The 18,518-nt window shown below is 50.2% G+C and overlaps 1 protein-coding gene across 1 annotated transcript in view; it reads right to left on the bottom strand.

The window, feature by feature from the left end:
- PTPN14 (protein tyrosine phosphatase non-receptor type 14) overlaps positions 1-18,518 on the bottom strand; it is a gene marked incomplete at its 5' end in the record, with an annotated part of 93,943 nt that overhangs the window by 11,555 nt on the left and 63,870 nt on the right. Inside the window, 7 exons of the mRNA XM_081112672.1 lie at positions 3,402-3,565; positions 5,577-5,811; positions 7,334-7,462; positions 10,508-10,726; positions 11,828-11,971; positions 14,595-16,069; positions 18,088-18,166. Coding sequence (XP_080968798.1) covers positions 3,402-3,565; positions 5,577-5,811; positions 7,334-7,462; positions 10,508-10,726; positions 11,828-11,971; positions 14,595-16,069; positions 18,088-18,166 — 2,445 coding nt within the window. The remainder of the gene's footprint in view (positions 1-3,401; positions 3,566-5,576; positions 5,812-7,333; positions 7,463-10,507; positions 10,727-11,827; positions 11,972-14,594; positions 16,070-18,087; positions 18,167-18,518) is intronic.

Below are 18,518 nucleotides of genomic sequence, written 5' to 3'. Positions count from 1 at the left end.
CTGTTGTTGTTATGTTTTCATTATTGTCATCATCACCACTACCCCCTCCACCACCTCCACTTCCATCTCTGCCACCACCATCACCTTCATACTACCTACACCACCACCCCCTCCACCACCTCCACTTCCATCCCCACCAGCACCACCCCCTCCATCCCCTCCACTTCCATCCCCACCAGCACCACCCCCTCCACCTCCACTTCCATCCCCACCAGCACCACCCCCTCCACCACCTCCACTTCCATCCCCATCAGCACCACCCCCTCCACCCCCTCCACCACCTCCACCAGCACCACCCCCTCCATCCCCTCCACTTCCATCCGCACCAGCACCACCCCCTCCACTTCCATCCCCACCAGCATCACCCCCTCCACCACCTCCACTTCCATCCCCACCCCCTCCATCCCCTCCACTTCCATCCCCACCAGCACCACCACCACCATCTTAATAGCCTGTAAAACTCAGCCCCAAGGACAGATGATCTGATACGGTGCAGTTTGGAAATAAGACCAAGAAAGGTCCCTTGGTCCTCAAGGGAAGAGTGCTAGTTGCCTTGAAGATTCACTCGCACAGGCTCTGATGTCCACTGGCCCTAACGCAAGGAATCAGGAGGCAGCTGATGCTTGCTCAATCTTGCTTGGAAGGCATTTTCTCCTCCTCTACTCTATGAAGGAAGGATAACCAACTCAGAAAAGCAGGAAGAACAAGCCATCTTGCTGTTTGGCTGGGGATAACCTGGTATTTGTAATTAACTCATCTGGGACAGACAGCTAAATCCAGGGGCCAAGAGAGGGTATTATAAACCATAAAACATATGGGCATTAAAACGTGACAGGTAACATTCTGTGACCAAAAGCAACGGGCCACAAAGAGGCTTTTCGGAACAGCCTGGGTGAGTCCCCTCCCATCCCTCCCTCCCTCACAGGTGCTGACCTCACACATCTTTGTTTCAGGGAAAAGAAAAGGCATTTCATTGACAAAATTAAAACTGCATGGATTAGAGAATAAAACATACAGGGGGTTAATCCAGAAGCCATGGAAAGGAGGCAGGAAAGTTTAGACGGGAAAATAATAGGACATACAATTTCATATTTGTCAAAAAAACAAAAAATGAACGATCTAAACATGTTCCACCCTTCTCCCAAAATAAGGGCTTGGAGCTTACTCCTCAGGCCCGAAACAGAACAAAGTGGGGAACTTTTTTCGCCCTCACCAGCTACCAATAGCACGGATGGGAAACGGGCAGATAAGGCCAGCTATATTTGTGCTGGGGAAGGGAAGTGAAAATGAGTCATCCAGCTATCTTTGAATATCAATGGGAACAGAAGTCCCTTTTGGACTGACCACGTTCCAGCAAAGAATGTTCTGGCGTGCGACTGGGCATTGAGGAAATCCGCTATGTTTGGCCACACCAGAGAGAATTTAATCGCCCGAGCCCTCATCAAGTCCACGCGAGGCCCCAATGGCCGGGTCCCTCCCTCGGTGCCATACTGGCTGACATGTGCTGTGTACTGTTCTACTGGGCCAGGAACATCTGGTGATCAATGAGCCTTCGTGTCATCACCTCGCTGAGGCTTGGCCTTTGATGGGTCTCCGAAGAGCTCAAAACGGAACAATCCTTCATGTCGGACAAGATGGACAGAATAGCTTCTCAAGTTGAAAAGGAGGACGGGGGAGCAGAGGTGTGCACAGGGGATGGAGAAGAGAAGGGGAAGAAAGTGATATGGGGGGGAGAAAAAGACTTGGGGGGAGGGAGGAGATGATGAGGCCCTTCCTCTGCCCCTGGAGCCCACGGTTGCTCAAGCCATAGTCCCCTGGTTCCATTCCATCTTATCCCATCTCCCAGTACTGAGTGGATTTGGGACTTGGTGGCAAGCTATCCACTCTTCTAGAGACTTCCACTATTGACAGAAGCAAACAATCCAGAACTTCATGTGAGACAAAAGGATAAAACCTCACAGAAGATGATGAAACCTCTGTGACGCAGTCTCAACTGATTCCATGAGGGGCATTTTGCTCATCAACAGAACGTTTGGTGTTTTCCAACACCAGGCCACATTATTCCGAACTCTCCTCCTCCTCCTCCTCCTCCTCCTCCTCCTCCTCCTCCTCCTCCTCCTCCTCCTCCTTCTCCTCAGCAGCACAAAACATGCATGCTACAGACGGGAAGCTTCCAAAATGAACTTTTATAGGCAGGGAGTTTACAATCCTCTGAACATGTTTACACTAACCATTTACCGTTTTCCTGCAAGTTACACTATAACAAATTTCATGGCGTAGTAGTTAGTCTGAATTTCAAGCCACGGATGGTAATGAGTAAATACGTATATTATTATATAAATTCCTTCGCAGAACGAGTGTTGTAACTTTCCCGAAAAACTACCGAACCCCTTGGAAAGTGTCCTGGGATTCTCCAAGCTGTGTAATTTGGAAAAACGAACAAGAACCTAATGACACCTGAAGCTGGAGAAGGAAATAACAGGGGGGGGGGGGAGGGGAGGGGTAGAAGATCTCGTTCTCACCGTGGCGCCACTGCTTCGGAGCCATGTGGCTCCGCACAAGCCGCTGAACAGTGTCTGGGCCTCAGTTTCCCCATCTGTAAAGCAGGAGGACTGGCCTGTGCCCAGCCCCATCTACCTGGCTGCTATGAGGACCCCACTAAGACAAAAAACTGACAGCCATTCTAAGCCCCATATAAACAAACAGGAGACCGTCTTTAGCCTCCACGGCTGTTGTTTCATCTTGAGGAAATCAAAGCCCCTCAGAGTAACGCCCTGGTTAGAGCAGGAAGGAGATGCCATGCACTGCGTGGGCGCCACATCGGCCACAGCCCCTTCTTCAGGGAGAAGAGCTGGGCGTGACCTCGGCAAAGGCACTCAGATGCCCACTTCGCTCTGTCACTCCAGCCACTGCCGGTCTAGACCGGAGCCAACAACAGCCCCCTTTAGAGAAAACCCCTCTGAAGGATGCCAAAGCTCTGTACGCTACACGCACTTTCACACAGGCTGGAGGCCAACACACATCCCAGACACGCCAGACGCATCGAAACTACATGTGGCCAAACCACGCACCGCGGGAAAGTACCCACCATGAAGCCAGACTGTCTACACAACACTGCCGATTTCTGGAAGTCCATGCCGACGAAGATCAGACTTTCTAACCGGTCGGTCCCTACCGCACAGGCCGACCTCTCTCTATGACATGGGTGTCAGCACAGGGCAGTGACAGACGAAAGGTAACCAGGCCTGGGAATGTCAGAGCCCGAGCAGGGATCAGGGCTGTGGAAAGCTCTCGTCAGGACAGAGGGAATCGGGCCCCAGGAAAGAAGGGTGCAGGCGAGGCCCCGCCAGGGTGCAGCTCTGTCCCCAGGTGGAGGGTTCAGGAGGCCCCGGGAGACCCACCTCATTGTGCTCCAGGCAGTAGATCATCAGCTCGGAGAGGATGACCACGCCGGTGCGGCCCACGCCCGCGGTGCAGTGGACCACGATGGGCGGGTGCCGGCTCTGGGTGCCCTCCAGCATGCTGTTGGTGTGCCGGCGCACCGACTGGATCTCCTCCAAGTAGGCTGCAAGACAAAGGGCACGTCCGTCACTCGAGCTCCGCGTGGCTTTGTCTCCAGGAGCGGGGCCGGGGGGGGGGGGGTGGCGGGGGGGGCAAAACGGATGGGGAATCTTTTTTTTTTTTTAAAGTGACAATGATTTACAGTTCTTACAAGACACTAATTATTTGGCTGGTACCCACGGTACAGTCCCGGAGCCAGAGAGGACCAGCTGGGAGTCAATTAGTCCATGGGAGAATTTGTTCTTTGAATTAAATAGTTCTTTTTTAAAAATTAAATTCGGTTTTCCCCTCTGCAAATCCCCAAGTCCCCCAAGCAGATGAGTCTCGACATTACTTACAGCAATTCCTCCTATTAACAGACGGGGATCAGAGCACCAGCGAGGTCCCCTTGAAACGCCCGCCTGGCAGCGCCAGTGTCTGGTGGGAAGAGCCTCCATCTGCCCTCTCCCTTCCCCTCCCTGAATGAGCGAATGTCAACCGAGGCTCGACTTTGTTTTTAGGTTTTAAAATAGACATCGGGGGCCTGCTTTACAGCTTGGATTCCAACTGGTTGAGTAGCTCAAGGTAAGCCACCCCCAGCCCCATTTCTGGAGGGCACATGTTTGGGGGGAGTCGTGCCACCTTCCCCATCCCTCCCAGCATCTGCCTAGCTCAGCAGGGCTGGGGGAGGGGGGTCTGTTCACTACTCCATTGGGGCACAAGTGAAAAATTACATTGTCCTTCAGGACCGTAAAAAAATAAGGGTATAAATGTACTTCTCCAACAGTCCAGGAAGTGGAGAAAGCCGATTAATAATTGAGATTTTTGTAGTGGCTGGCTCAGGGAGAAGCACATTGGAAGGCCTGGGCACTCAGAAAAAAACTCACCCTGATGGAGCTACATACACGAGACTCAGGGAGATGCTCAAATTGGTGAAGAGGAAAAAGGGCATGCAACCTGGTCTAGTTCATCTAGAAGCATCTGTTTTACATACAGTCAATAAGAACTCCTGTTTTCCTTATTCGCTTATCTCATTACAAAGTCATTGTAGGACCTGACTTGACATACTTCTCTGGAGTCCCTTAGCAATGAAAATGAATACACTCACACTGTTTAAAAATATTTTCCATATTTTTTCAGTAATTTAGATCGGCCTTCCCTCAGTTGGTTCTGATTTTAAAGATTTGGCTATCATTTTAACCACCTTATAGACTCAATCTGATATTATCAGAGCTGTTATAGTCAATCATCAAACTGGTCTATTTTTTTTTAAGTGATCTACTTTTATTGTTCCCATGTTGTGTCTTGGAGAAAATTCTAATTAGTCAATTAGGGAAGGATTACTAGAAAGAAACAAAAAGAATACTATTGTGAGGAAAGCGAGTTCTGCAGAGGTCTGTGCCCTCCCTTATTAGTATCTGAGCTACAAACCTCAGCAACTCACAAACCCTCTCCATCATGCTCTAGATTCTTTGATTCCAATCACCTTTCTCTTCTCCACTTTCAGTGTCCAACTCCAGCACCATCATCACGTTAGTGGGAAACTAAACACCTTTATCAACATATAAGTATACATAGAAATCTTTCTGTTGGAATTTGTGAAATGGCACATTTAGGCTTTTAAAAACCTGTCTTCTCTCTCTTTCCCCCCCTGCCTCCCATTCTAAATGAATATCAAAATAAACTTCAGGTGGGACGATGCCGAATCAACTGAGCCACACCAACCAGGGCTTACGTAGCATGCTTTCAAGGTTCAAACATGTATCCGAATAATTATGCATTCACGAGTGAAGTTCTAAATCAAGGTGGAATCAATTAGTTTACCACAGTTTTAGCAGCTTACTTGCATAAAAGGTAAAGAGAATATGGTAAGTGACATATATTTGTCTTCTCTGTTCCGCCTAAGAAGGGACAGATACGTCCTTGTTATAATACTTTTGCCACTTACTAGAGAGCGTCCTCTCTTTCCATTTCACCTCCAACAGATCAGACCACTGACACAGTTGGTAAAACCCGGCCGGGAAGAGAACACTTACACAGAAATCCTTGGACATCCTCCGGGCAGCCGTGATCTGGCCAGTCAGTATACTGCAAATGCCACACCGTCCTTTCCTGTCCGGACAAAAGGTGCTTGACCTTCAAGCCGGTGGTTGCATAGCAACCAGAATCTGTTCGGAACTTCGTGGTGACCTTGAACTTGCCATAGGTGGCTGAGCTGTGCTTGGAACCCAGCTTGGGCCAGTATCGGTGGCTCTTGGTGCGTCCGCCCTCCTGAATCACACACAAAAGTAAAGTTGGAAATTAGTCAAGGGAAGCAAGCGCTTATCCTCTTAATCTTAAAATCTGAGGATAGGGGGAAACGTGAATAGCTTCTAAGTCACTAACTCAGTAGCACTGTGCAGTGTCTATCACAGATTAGATCCTACAAATCTTAGCTAAGACCCATAAGAAGATGTACAATGGCAGCTACATCAACGGAAAATTTAAAAGATTCAAAACTGAGCTGCAGTTGAATGTCAGAGAGAGAAGAGCCAGAGCAGAGTCTAGAGGTGAGAACGCGCTTGGGTGTTAAAGAAACAGGAGGAAGGTGGTAGCGAGGAGGTCGGAAAGGCCTCCTGGTCCATGGGAGGCAGTTTGGGTTACACTCCAAGGACAGTGGGAAGCTGTCCAAAGGGGATGGAGTGACCTCAGGCAGGGGAGTGACTGCGTCTTAGTGGTCAATCCAGGTCACACTCTGCATTTCTGATGTTCAGCCCAGGGCTCTCTCTATTACTCTATTAGACGAGAGAGAGAGAGAGAGAGAGAGAGAGAGAGAGAGAGAGAGAGAGAGAGAGAGAGAGCGAAAGAGAAATGAGATGTGAGAAACACCAATTGGTTGCCTCCTGCATGTGCCCCAAACAGAGATCGAACCCTCAACCTAGGTATGTGCCCTGACTGGGAATCGAACCCGCAACCTGGTGGACGGGACGACGCTCCAACTGAGCCACCCAGCCAGGGCCACCACTATCTTCCGATGGGCCGTTCTGGAAAGCAGCTGCTCAGAACAGTCCATGAATAAAATGTGACTCTTTTCAATGATCTCTGTTCTCCACCTTTAAAAATTGTTAGCAAAGGGGTAACCCCATAAGTATTGGTCAAAACCACATGAAGCTAGTCCCTTAAGTGGTTAAGATAAAACACTGAGCAAGTGACAAGATAAGAAACCTAAAACGTCTTCCCCCTCAAAGACAGCACCCCCCGGTGAACTGCTTGGTGGTGTGTGCCCATTTTCATAGTGTAGACGTTTCTATTACAACAGAACAACTGTGTGACTTGGCAAAGGAAGAACACACATTTTTTTTCTCTCCCTAAAGAATAAAGACCTCTACAGGCCCCACAGCTCCGGGCTCCTTCTGCGATAAGCATGAGGGATGTCAGCTGGCCATGGCCGTGGTTGGAACATGTGCCGATTCACCCACAGCAGCCCAGGTTCTCAAGTCCCAGGGCAAAATCTATGGATGGTGTTGTCTGGCACACAAAAAGGAGCTGGTTCTTTCTGGTTTAATTTTTGTTCATGGCAATGCAGGGAAAAGAGTGAAAATTTGATGAAAATGGGAGCCAACAGATTATCTTTGGGAAATGAAACCCATCTACGTGGAATTGAGAAGAGGAGACACGTGCAATGCCAAAGGAAGAGGATTTGCAGAGAAATGGTGCCGCAGGAAGCAGCACGGAGCAGCCAAGTCCCCGACACGAAGCCCATTTTCTGGCCACCCCTCCCCCTGGAACAGGGGGCTGCCGGCCACTCCCTTACCTCCTCCGCGGTGACCATGGCGATCACGTTGGCTCCCTGCTCCCACACCATCTGCCAGAAGTCATGGCACGTGTGCGGCAGGGGCCCCTGCGTGGCGATGTAGTGCCATTCGGCCCCACCAACCACCACCTGCAAACCAAAGAAAGCATCAGTGAGGCAGCCCCCAATCCAGGACCAAGTTACCTGCTGACCACAGGGGGCACATGACTCTGTGCCAACATCAGAACCCCTGTGGCCACAGGGGGCGATGGAGACATCTCACATGAAAATGCTACTAATCTTTTTTTCTTACTGCAACCCCCAGGGATTATGCACAAACCAGTGCATTTTTTAAAAGCACACATACACATAAACATATCCACACACACATACACACACACGTTAGGTGAATAAGCCCGTGTGTGTGTGTGTAGCCTAACAGAATTTATTACAGAAACGAGAGTGATGCTTGTGTGCAATGCACTTGGATCATTTCCATTCTTTTCTCTATTCTAGTCTATTTACAAACAACAACAAAAAAACACCACCACCACCCAAACAGGTCCTGACTCTAAATGGACTCTACACCCACTGCTATACTGTGACCCCCAGTTTGAGAAACAGTGCTCCGCGGCGTCCTTTCAAACAATGACGACGTCCACCGTGGACTAAGACCCCCCAGGAGGAATGTCTTTCTGCTGCTGCTGACCTGATGCGAAGAGTGTCATGAACCTCGGCTGTACCCGCCACTCCCTGTGCCACACACGGTGGAGGCGTCATGAAGGCACTTAAGTCAACCACACATGATGTTCTACCATTCACAGCGTCCAGCCAAACTTCGGAGCTGTGAGATGGTTTTAGAAAATCAAATCGTGACCCCGGACAGCTCAGGGTGGCCTTGGGAGGAGAATTCTGCAGCTGGTAGTTTCAGCGGCAGACACCGTAAGTAAGCTGTGAGCTGAGTGCTGAAGGCAGTGCCATCCGGGGGAGATGGCGGCCTTTGCGAGGACTCTTTCATGTCCCCTTCCATCCCTGTGCCTTGGCATTGCAAAGCCAGGCCCCTCACACTCCACCAGTGCAGATCTCTACATAGTTCTAGGAGCAATGAAGTGATCATTGTTTGAAACTTCCCCCCCCTCATTTGTTTTATGAAACTATATGCTAACTTGATTCAAACAAAAAACAGTGTCAGTGAATTGTCTCATTACACAAGGCATGTTTAGGTCAACACTGGCAAGCCAGATCCATTTTCCAAGTTCCGGGGGGAGATAGCATCCACATAGCTGCCGGCTGGCGAGGCGCTGGGTTGTCTGTGGAGCTGTGATTTTAAACATTAGCCTCCCTGGCATCCAACATATAGGAACCGTAAATACTCGCAGAGGCGGCTGCTGCTGCCTGGGGCCTTCAGCAAATTCCAAGTATTGACAGGAGGGTATTAAAAACGGCATTAAAAACACAACCAGCAAGGCTACGGAGGTAGATTTCACAGATGTGATTCCACCTCTGGAGCAAATCAATCTGCTCTGTGTTAACGGCGGCTCGGAACCCGGGGAGCAAACGCTGGCAAGGTACACCGCTCCATTCCGACTGCACCGGCAAGTCCTTGCAAGCTCTGCGGGTCTATGAAACGCACCCATGTCTGACCCAGATCGGCCAGATGAAACGTGGGCCCCGGAGAACATTGGGGAAGGGAATGCCTCTGCTCAGGGCACCCCGTGGGCACGGCTGAGGCACACGGACAGCTTTTTCCAGGCGGCAGATGGAAAACGGGAGGGGAGACCGGGCCACAGAAGAAGACAGCATAACATCGCCACAGAAGCGTTCCACAGGCTTGCTATCACGAAGCAGCTGTGGGAGCCGCATCCTTGTTTGACCACATTATTTTGGCCTCCGTTTGTCAAGCCTGACGAAGCCCATGACACACACCATCGTCAGTTTACTTAAGACTCGTTTCCTGGGGCTCATGTTTTGTTTTTTTTATTGTTTTCCTTCTCGTTCTCAAAAATGAGAGTAAAATATGCAACCTGATCCAGGATGATGCTCTGTCATATTTCCTTTGACAGTACTTCCTGACACATTAAAAAAAATACACGTGGTTATCTATGCCCTGTGTGCAAAAACACGACACCCCACACCCTGGTTCACTTTTCATATTTTGATTCAAAACTGTTAGAACCGATACAGGAGCCAGACATCTGGCTGTGTTTTGGAGGCTCAAAGGAACCTACCAAGGATCTGGCTACAGTTGAAAAGCCCAATGAGGAAGGGAAATAACCCTGGACGAAGCCAGAAACAGGTTTCTAAGGTTACAGATCATACCGGACTCATAATGTGAGCCTTATCCTGTTTAAAAACGTCCTGTAACAATTGCTTTAACAGCGGTATGGGCATAAATTCTTCTATTTCAGACGGCAGAGCAAATGGTGACGATCTACACACGTATGTTCTGTTATCAGGGACACTGAGGAAGGTAAGCGAATTAGGAAACATCTAACTCGAGCATCCTTATCTCTGAATTCTAACCGGGGCCAAACTAAGCTGACGAATTTTCAAGTCTATGAAATACTGAGATAAAAAGGTTTAAGTTTCTGAAATATTAACAGAAATTGAATGACCCTAACGCACTGGATAAGGAGGCAAATCTTGCAAGTCACTGGCAAGCACACCTCCATGGTTTATGATTACACTCCCCCACTCTTCTAAACAGCATGCAACTTGGGGACAAAGTCAGGTGTCAAACGCATCACCTGTCGTATTGCCAGGGAGAATGGCGTGTTTTGTGACTCCTGAGCATCACAAAAGCTTCAGCGACAGTAAGGTAATGCCTGTGACTTCCTAAGTCTCCATTGTCCGCTCATTACAAATGGAAAAGGACAGTCCTCGGGTTCTCCTGGGAGTCTGGGGGAGAGTTACAACCCACAGAGAGGAGAAAAAGTTAAATCCTCTGTAAAGAGCGAGCTTCAGAAATAGCTGACCCGAGCTTCTGCCAAGGCTGCCAGCTTCCTTCTGTCTGCAGTGCTGGGCATGCCCTTCCCGTTGAGTCAGAAAAGCCCAGAAGTTCAAACACATTCCCTCGGGGTCTGGGGACAAGCCAAGATGCACAGTGGCAGCCATCCTACATTTTTCTCTCCCTGCATTTTTACCTTCAACCCCCGGCATCTTCCACAAACCTTCCCAGCACGCTCCCCGGCTCACCTTGATATGGGAGGCGTTAATGTAACCTGTGTTGTTTTCTTTGGTCGGTATCAGCTCCACGCGATTCTCCTCGTAGGGGACAACCTCGCGGATCCGGCTGCGCTCGGCATTTTCTGGCAGAGCCGCTGTGCTGAAAATGCCATTGGCCTTTTTCTTTGGGATTTGCTCGTATTCTGTGAACACCATGCCCTCTTCCAGCTTCTTCTTCAGGGTCCTGAACTGCAACAGAAATGAACCTTCAGCTCACTGACCGATCGCACCCCAAAATCCCAACAAAACCACCAGGTTTCTTTAAATATTGACAGTGAGGCTGCTAGTTAAGCAGTGTCAAGATGCCCAACGAATGCTTGATGATTTGGTCTCGTTAGTAACCACAGTGCTAGTTTCTCTTATCCAACCAGCAATTTCCTTCTCATTCACAGCTTCAACAGGACCAATCAGCAAAGCCAGGCAAGAGGTGAAGTTCAAAATTGGTATCTGTGTCACTAACACCTCTGTTTAAAGTCTTAATGTGAGGAGATTATTACTCTTAATTACCCAAACCCCCTTTTCTCCACGTATACAGCCCATTTTACTGAGATGAATATTAAGATGATGTTGGTCCATAGCCTTTCAGTTCTGGGGATTATACCCCCCTCTCACTTTATTTTTCCCACGGCCAAACTACTAATTACAATAAAAAGTACTGATTGGATTAAATGATTCCTCTGAAATCCCTCCTGGCTTTAAAAACATTCTAATACTTCATATATACCAACAGGAATCTAAAACCCTGATGTTATGAGCACTCGAAGCCTGTTTCTTTAAGCTCTGATTGCAATTTCAGGCGCTAAAGGAACACTTTCCCCACCTCGGAAACACTAACATGCACCTTATTCTGACCATGGGTGGAGGGGATGGCGTTACAGAGAATTCTATAAATGCTTGGGTAAACGACTCACTTCCTAATAAAAGCTGACCATTCATAAACATCACAGACCCTGAGAGGGACAGCAATCGTTTTTGCAACTTTCTCGAATTTGCAAAAAGGGAAAGAGGCCCGAAGAAAATGAGTGGCTTGACCCAGGCCCTGTGGCCCATTAGGGGCTTTAGGAGCCGGTCTCTCGGTCAGCCATCACCACGCCACCTTGACAAAGGAACAGTAGGTACTTGGTAGGGACCCATTTAATACAACACAGTCAGACTACGTCTTGCTAATCTCAACCTGAAGAATTGATTCATCCCATAAACCTCGGTGCTGGCATGTTCGGGCAAAGAGAGAGCTCAGGAATCCGAAGAGCACAGGGAATGAATCACATGCTTGACACGCCCAGGGCTTACCCTCTCGTCCATGAGAATCCGGGTGCCATCAACTCGGCCGTCTTCCCGCCCCGAGACCCGTGCCACCGAGAGGCCATTCAACGCTGCCAACATCAGAGGCCGCTTCTGCGCCTCCAGGCCTGCCATCTTCTGCTTCTCTAGATTCTTGTGGCAAGAAAAGGCATGTTCTCATTGTTTACAATACCGGGAGAATTCTGGAATGTGTTTTAATCTCCCCAAATCTGTAACTCCCCAGCCAAGGAATGCAGACAACCACCATTAGTAGGGCGAATTCAAACACAGCCTACCCATTAATTCCCACCGTGCCTGAGGAAGCCCGGCCCTCCGGGACTCCTGCGCTTTTAGTTTAAAGCAGATGAATAAACGAACACACAACAAATAAGAGCAAAGACTGCGCACAGCCCGGCCGGTGTGGCTCAGTGGTTGAGTGTCGACCTATGAACCAGGAGGTCACGGTTCGATTGCTGGTCAGGGCACATGCCTGGGTTGTGGGCTTGATCCTCAGTGTGGGGCCTGTAGGAGGCAGTCAATCAATGATTTTCTCATCACTGATGTTTCTCTCTCTCTCGCTCTCCCTTCCTCTCTGAAATCAATAAAAACATATTTTTAAAAAATAAAGCATACAAATAGATGCGTATTACAGTTTGAGGTTTTGATGCAAACAGAAGTGGAACCAATGTGCAGACTCTTCTGGCCACCACAGGTGAGGGGATCATCTTACCCCTGGTTTCTTTTCAAACCTTTTAGGTATTTTTTTCTTAGTCTATCATTTATAAATTTATTCCCCAGAGAGCAGTGTCTTGATAGAACCATGGGTGCAGGGGATGGAATCACACTCATCCCCTCAGTGCCCCCTGCAGTAGGAATGGAGCCCTGGTTTGTGAAGTTACGACACTTGCACCAGGGACAGGCCGACCCCTCAGACCTACAAACGGAGCTTCTCAGAGGAGGATTAACTGAGACAGTGTGAGAAGAGGACCCATGAATTCAGCAGTAGGGGCCAGGAAGAGGAACGATAGAGACAGCAGGCCTGAGTAACCATTCAACACACCAGCAGCTCCTGAGTTATGGAGAGTTGGCTGCAGGGCAAATTCTCACCATGCCTGTCCCCTCGGTTCCCATCGGGTGTAACTTTCTCATTGCTCTTACCCTGGAGAAGCCCAGGCAGCCTCCTCTTATCATCTATTCCTGAGAAGCCCAGCCAAAGCTGCCCATCGGTGCGGAGGGCAGAGAAGCATCCGAGATGTGGGGAGGAGGTTGGGGTTGTTTCTTCGTCAAAAGCCAGGTGCAGAACCACCTGGCACTGTTGCCATCGTGCCTGGCACACTGGTTTGCTAAAGAACCTCCTAAACCTGCTCTGAGGCCGGGACACCAGCCCGGGAGGAGTCCTTGAGCTCCTGAGTAGACAGGATTTGGGGAAAAGTTCGACGGGGACAATGAAGTAGGGATGGGGTCACGATGATCCCCCTAGACGGGATGGGACAGCACGTGGGACACACATCGGAAACCCCTGCTCCTTGGTGTCACGCCTGAAGCTCCCGGTAGGGAACCAGCGCCATGGGGTTGGCTGCAGGCCTTTATTTAACACGGGTAACAAGGGAAGTGGAGGGATCTGACCAAAATAAGGCAACGGGACCGTGGAGGCATCAGTAAGTATCAAGTGAGCAAAGTGCAGACTGACAGGCTGAGCTGTGTTAAAGGGGCCTGGGGCCAAGAAGTGCCGAAAACGCTTTTCTGCCAATAAATCACTTTTCCCAGCTGGGAAAGCTCTCCCCTGAGGCAGCCACACTCCATTTCCTCTCCCAGCCCATGGGTTGTACTGCCAGAGGCCCAAGCACATCCTTCACAACCTCCCTCTGGGTTTGCCCACCGTGGGAACAGTGACACCTGGACCATGCCACGATGGCCATCTGTGAGGCTGAAGATGCTCGAAGGTTTGAACGAAGTCATGAAGTTGTTGCGGATTAGATTCTGAACCCAGGAACTTGGCTTCCTTAAACATTGGCCCCTGACGGTTCTTTGCAGGTTAATTCCCACTGTGTGTGTGTGTGTGTGTGCACATGTGCATTCACATACATGTATCTGAATTCTTAATAGACTAAGGTTAATGGGGAATTGCAGCTCAACAGTAAACTTCCAAGTTTACTGTAACTTTCTTGGCTCTGTGTTAACCGTCCATTGAAAAACAATCTGAAACTCAAGCTGACACGCTGCACGCAGGCCGGTCAATATTGGCGAGCCATCCTGACATATAGATTCATAGATACAAAAAACTCTCAGGAGATGTTGTTCTTTTAATATCTAACTGGGGGGGGAAGCTTTCCCCTGGGAAAAAATAACACACAAACAAAACACCAACAGGTGCAGGAAGGTGAGCTCCTGGCAGCTCACACAGTAAGTCAGATCCTGAATAAACAGCAAAATACTGGCCACGACCTCAACCTCAACCTCAACACCACCGGCCTGGAACATTCTAACTCCATGACTGCACTTTGTACCAAGCGTACCCATCGGCATCCGTGCAGGAGAATGGAAGATGTATTTGAAGGGGCAAGCACGAAGTTTTGTGAAAAATGCCACCTGTTTAAATGCCAAGTGACCCTTGACATCCCTAACCTGCCCCTGAACACGCCCTCCCACCTTCTTCAGTGTCTGCGACAGGTGCTCCCGCTGTGAACTTTCTCAGGGACAAGGAGCAGAGGAGGCTGCGGGGGAGACCAGCGTGTGAACTGTCCCCCCAAATGGCCCGGGAGGGGAGGACACTTACCCGGATCATCATCTCTCTTTCTATAATGCTGTCCTCCAGGGAAAACATTTCGGACACCGGCCTCTCCTTCACGGGCTCCTTCTTGACCCGCTCCTTCACGCTCGTCAGGTCGGGCTCCGAGATGGACGGCCCGAGGGAGGACCCGTTGACGGCCAGCTGGTCGGCTCGGGAGACGCTGATGGCCTTGGCCGGCCCGTGTCTCAGCACCCGGGCTCTGGCGATGGCCGGGGGGACGCTGACCTGGTCTTGCCTCAGCGCCCCGTTGCTGACACTCTTCCTGGGGCCGGGGTACTCGGGCGGGGGCTTCTTGGGGATCCGCGCTAAGGCCGCCTGCAGCTGGGCGCTGTACTCCATGTTCTGGCGCAGCCCGGGGATCCGGGGCGCAGGTGCCGCGGGCTCCTCCTCCTCCTCGCTCTCACTGCTGTGGATCAACATCGTGGCGTCCGAGAAGGTCTTCTTGTGGTGATACTGGGGCAGCTGGGGGACCTCGTGGCCCCCGGGCACCTCCTTGGGGGGCCCCTGCTCCCGGAGCGTGTTGCGGCGAGCCATGGGGATGTTGAGGGACTTGAGCGTCATGGCCTCCATGCCCCGCACCATGCTGCTCATCACCTCCAGGCTGTGGCGCTTGTTCACCGTGCCGTGGTGCTTGGTGGCCGTGAGCGGCTCGCTCACCTCCTGCAGGGACTGGTGCACCACGGGGGCGCTGTCCTCCTGGAAGGTCTTCACCGACAGCTGCACTTTGCGGGTCACCAGGTCGGGGCTGCTGCCGCTGACGTACTTGTGGCGGTGGCTGGCCAGGTCCGGGGTGCTGGTGGCGGGGCGGGGCCGCGGGTAGGGGGGCGGCGGCCTGAAGAGATGGTTTTTGAGCATATGGGCCGTGTTGTAGCTCTGTGTGCCCTGCAGCTGCATGTTGGCCAGCTCCGGGGTGCTCACCGTGTGGGAGATGGCGCTGGCCCCCGGCTTGCTGGGCACCGAGTTATTCTTTGGGTTTATCTGGTCGGACGGACCCACAAGTTTGCTGCCGTAGCCCCCCTGTGGCCCATAAGGGACAGTGTAGGGGTGCCTCTCCCGCATCTCGGGCTGGCTGTACACCAGGTCCTCCGGCTGGTTGTAGGCATGCGTGTTGAGGATGTTGAGGTTCCGCAGGGACTGGCTCTGGCTGTCCGTGTGCACGACCCCCCTCTTCATCTGGCGCATGACCGTGTCGTAATCGGGGGTCGGCCGGTACGACGGCACGATGATGGCGCTGTGCCGGTGGCTAGGGATGTAGTCGGCCCGCATGATGTCACTCCCGGGGATGCTGAGGTTGGAAGAGACGGGCGACGCCTGGATGAAGCTCTGGGAGCAGTTCAGGGAGTTGATGCTGTGGACGCTGCACACGCTGCCATTGGTGATGGTGCCGTTTAAGTAATTTAAGTCCAGGCTGTTGTGGGAGTTGCAGTAGAAGGCATCTTCGTTCCCATGGAAAATGCTGTCTGCAAAGGTCAAACAAAGGCCCGTGAACCACCACGCCATCCTGCTTTGGTCAAGTCTATCCTCACCTAAGTCACAGCTTAGGTTATGTGACATCTGACCTAAAGAAGTCCTAGCAAGTGCACACCCATCAGCTCCACCCACATTCCATCAAACCTGGACATTGCTTGGATGAGATGCCAATATACAGAAGGGACACTCTAAAGCATCCTGAGAAGGAAAAGCGAATCTAAACAAAGAAAGCAATGAACGTTTGAATAGATGGTCCCTTGGTAAGTTCTCGATTTTGCCATGAGCGTTGAAATCAGGCAGGAAGTGTGGCCTCCGTTTGGGTTGACCTGTTCTCTTGTTCAGGGGTCCGCTTCAGGAAGGCTATCTGAGCCAAGAAGCCAAGAACTTGAACCAGTTCGTATACCATAAGTGTATAGACATAAGCAGCGGATCTTTTTCCATTAAATTCAAAATACCGTGGCAGTTAACCAGTTAACAGGGCAATAGATCTGAAGTTACTGTGTACGTGGAACTGATCTACAATGAGAAAGGTCCCTTTACTAACCAGAGGGACTGCTATGCCAACATAAAGACACAAGACAGATAATGTAGCCCAGAGGTCAGCAGGCAAGGCCAACACCTGACCAACAATCAATTGAGGGTAAAATTGGAACCAAGAGTTCTCCCAGTTACTGCCGAACACTCTCCCCTAGATCTCATCACCGAGCCCAGGCCACATAAAACTTAATCATCGCTTAAGGAGGTACCTAACGAGCTAGAACATAGAAAGTAAGAATCATTTCAGGCATCCAATGTTCCTTACACACACACACACACACACACCCTAGGGAGGCAACTTCTGGCCACTTTTCTGTGAGCAAACTACATGCATGATTCACCCCACAGATGTAAGCATGAGCCAAGTAGAGAAACAAAGGCAGAAAAGGTGGCTGTAAATGCTCAGCCGCTGAGGAGAAGGGGTGTGGTCACAGACCAGGTGGGATGAAACAGTCAAGATAAACCAGGCGACCAGAGAGACAGAGGCTGCATTTCTCTGCCTCTACTGGTAGGTGGGGTCTGGTGCCTGTCCAGGGAAGCAGGGATACTGTGCTAGTCTGCTTATACACAGTAATGTTTTATTACATTAGAATGTCTCTTAATTATCTTAGTTCATGCGCACACAAAGTGCAGAGACATTAAAAATAGCCAGCATAGGATAATGTAGAAAGGCATTTTCCATTTCACACTGTCAATATTCAACATCTAATGCCATCCCTTCCTTGAGATGCAGGTGGTGTCACGATCCAGAGCACCGGCTTGAGGGTCAAGACACTGATTTTCGTATCCAAGCCCCTCCAATACCCTCCTGCATCCCAATCCTATATTTGTAAATTGGAAATAATAGTAATCCCTATCTCATCTCCTAGGTTTATTTTGAGGATTATTGAAGGTACTGAGAACAGTGCCGAAGGAGAGGACTTCCTCTATAAATGTTAATTATTATTATTACAATAATTATTGGAATGGTTTTTCCCCCCACATATTTTGCATGAGTTAAAAGAGAGGAATATAACAGATTTCCTTTATAAGTGCTGGGAGAGAGGGGCTGGCAGGACAGACGGGAAGCAACAGCTCATGTCAAAGACTGAGATTATTTGTATATTTCTTTCAATTGTTCTGGATGCCTGTATTCTCTGTCCACATGAAAACCTGACCGACGGTGACGGGCTTTGTGATACTGGCAGTGAGGGTCAGGGGTACCCCCGTGGGCTTTGCTGCCACTCCCTCTTCTCTACGGAGAAGAGAACCCTGCTCGCTGCCTTCTCCAGCTAATTCTGGGGCAATTCCTCTCTCAGGGGTAAACGCTATTCTATGCTTTTCACAAATCGAAGCTGCTGCTTGCTGCCATTCAGACAATGACAATATTAAAATGGAAAGCATCACTATCCTCTTTTTAAAAAGTCTTCTTTGCTGCTTCCCTGTCCTCAACCGTTCACCCGAAGAAGGGAAAATGGCAAGCCAGCGTTACCTTGCGAAGTGTGTGTTTCCGAGTAGTGTTCTCCACACTGGACGTGCATGGGAGGCAAGATGTACGGCTGCTGCCGGGGCTGAAACAGAGAACAGCACAGGTGGGTGGGCCTCTCACAAAGGGCCCTCCGCTGCCACGGAGAGCCAGCCGAGCACGCAACAGTCCCCGGCGTCTGCAGGGGAGCAGGCTGGGGCTGCTCTGCCGTCTACCCCTGGCCCACCCCTCTTCTCCTCCCTACCCCCTCCTCATCCCTAAGTCAGGACTGAAGAAACAAGATGGCTGGTTCAAGGTGAGAAAGACAAAGAGGCTATAATCAACATGAACGTATCTATTTATAATCTATTTTCTAATACACGTGCAAAGCTCTCAATGCCTCTTTTTAATAGGACAAAAGTTTATATGTGAGTAAAATACATTAACAATGGCTAGGA

The sequence above is a fragment of the Myotis nattereri genome (assembly GCF_964212035.1).
Source record: "Myotis nattereri genome assembly, chromosome: 18".
In the NCBI taxonomy this organism is placed as follows: Eukaryota; Metazoa; Chordata; class Mammalia; order Chiroptera; family Vespertilionidae; genus Myotis; species Myotis nattereri.
This window is presented reverse-complemented; position numbering and strand designations above follow the sequence as displayed.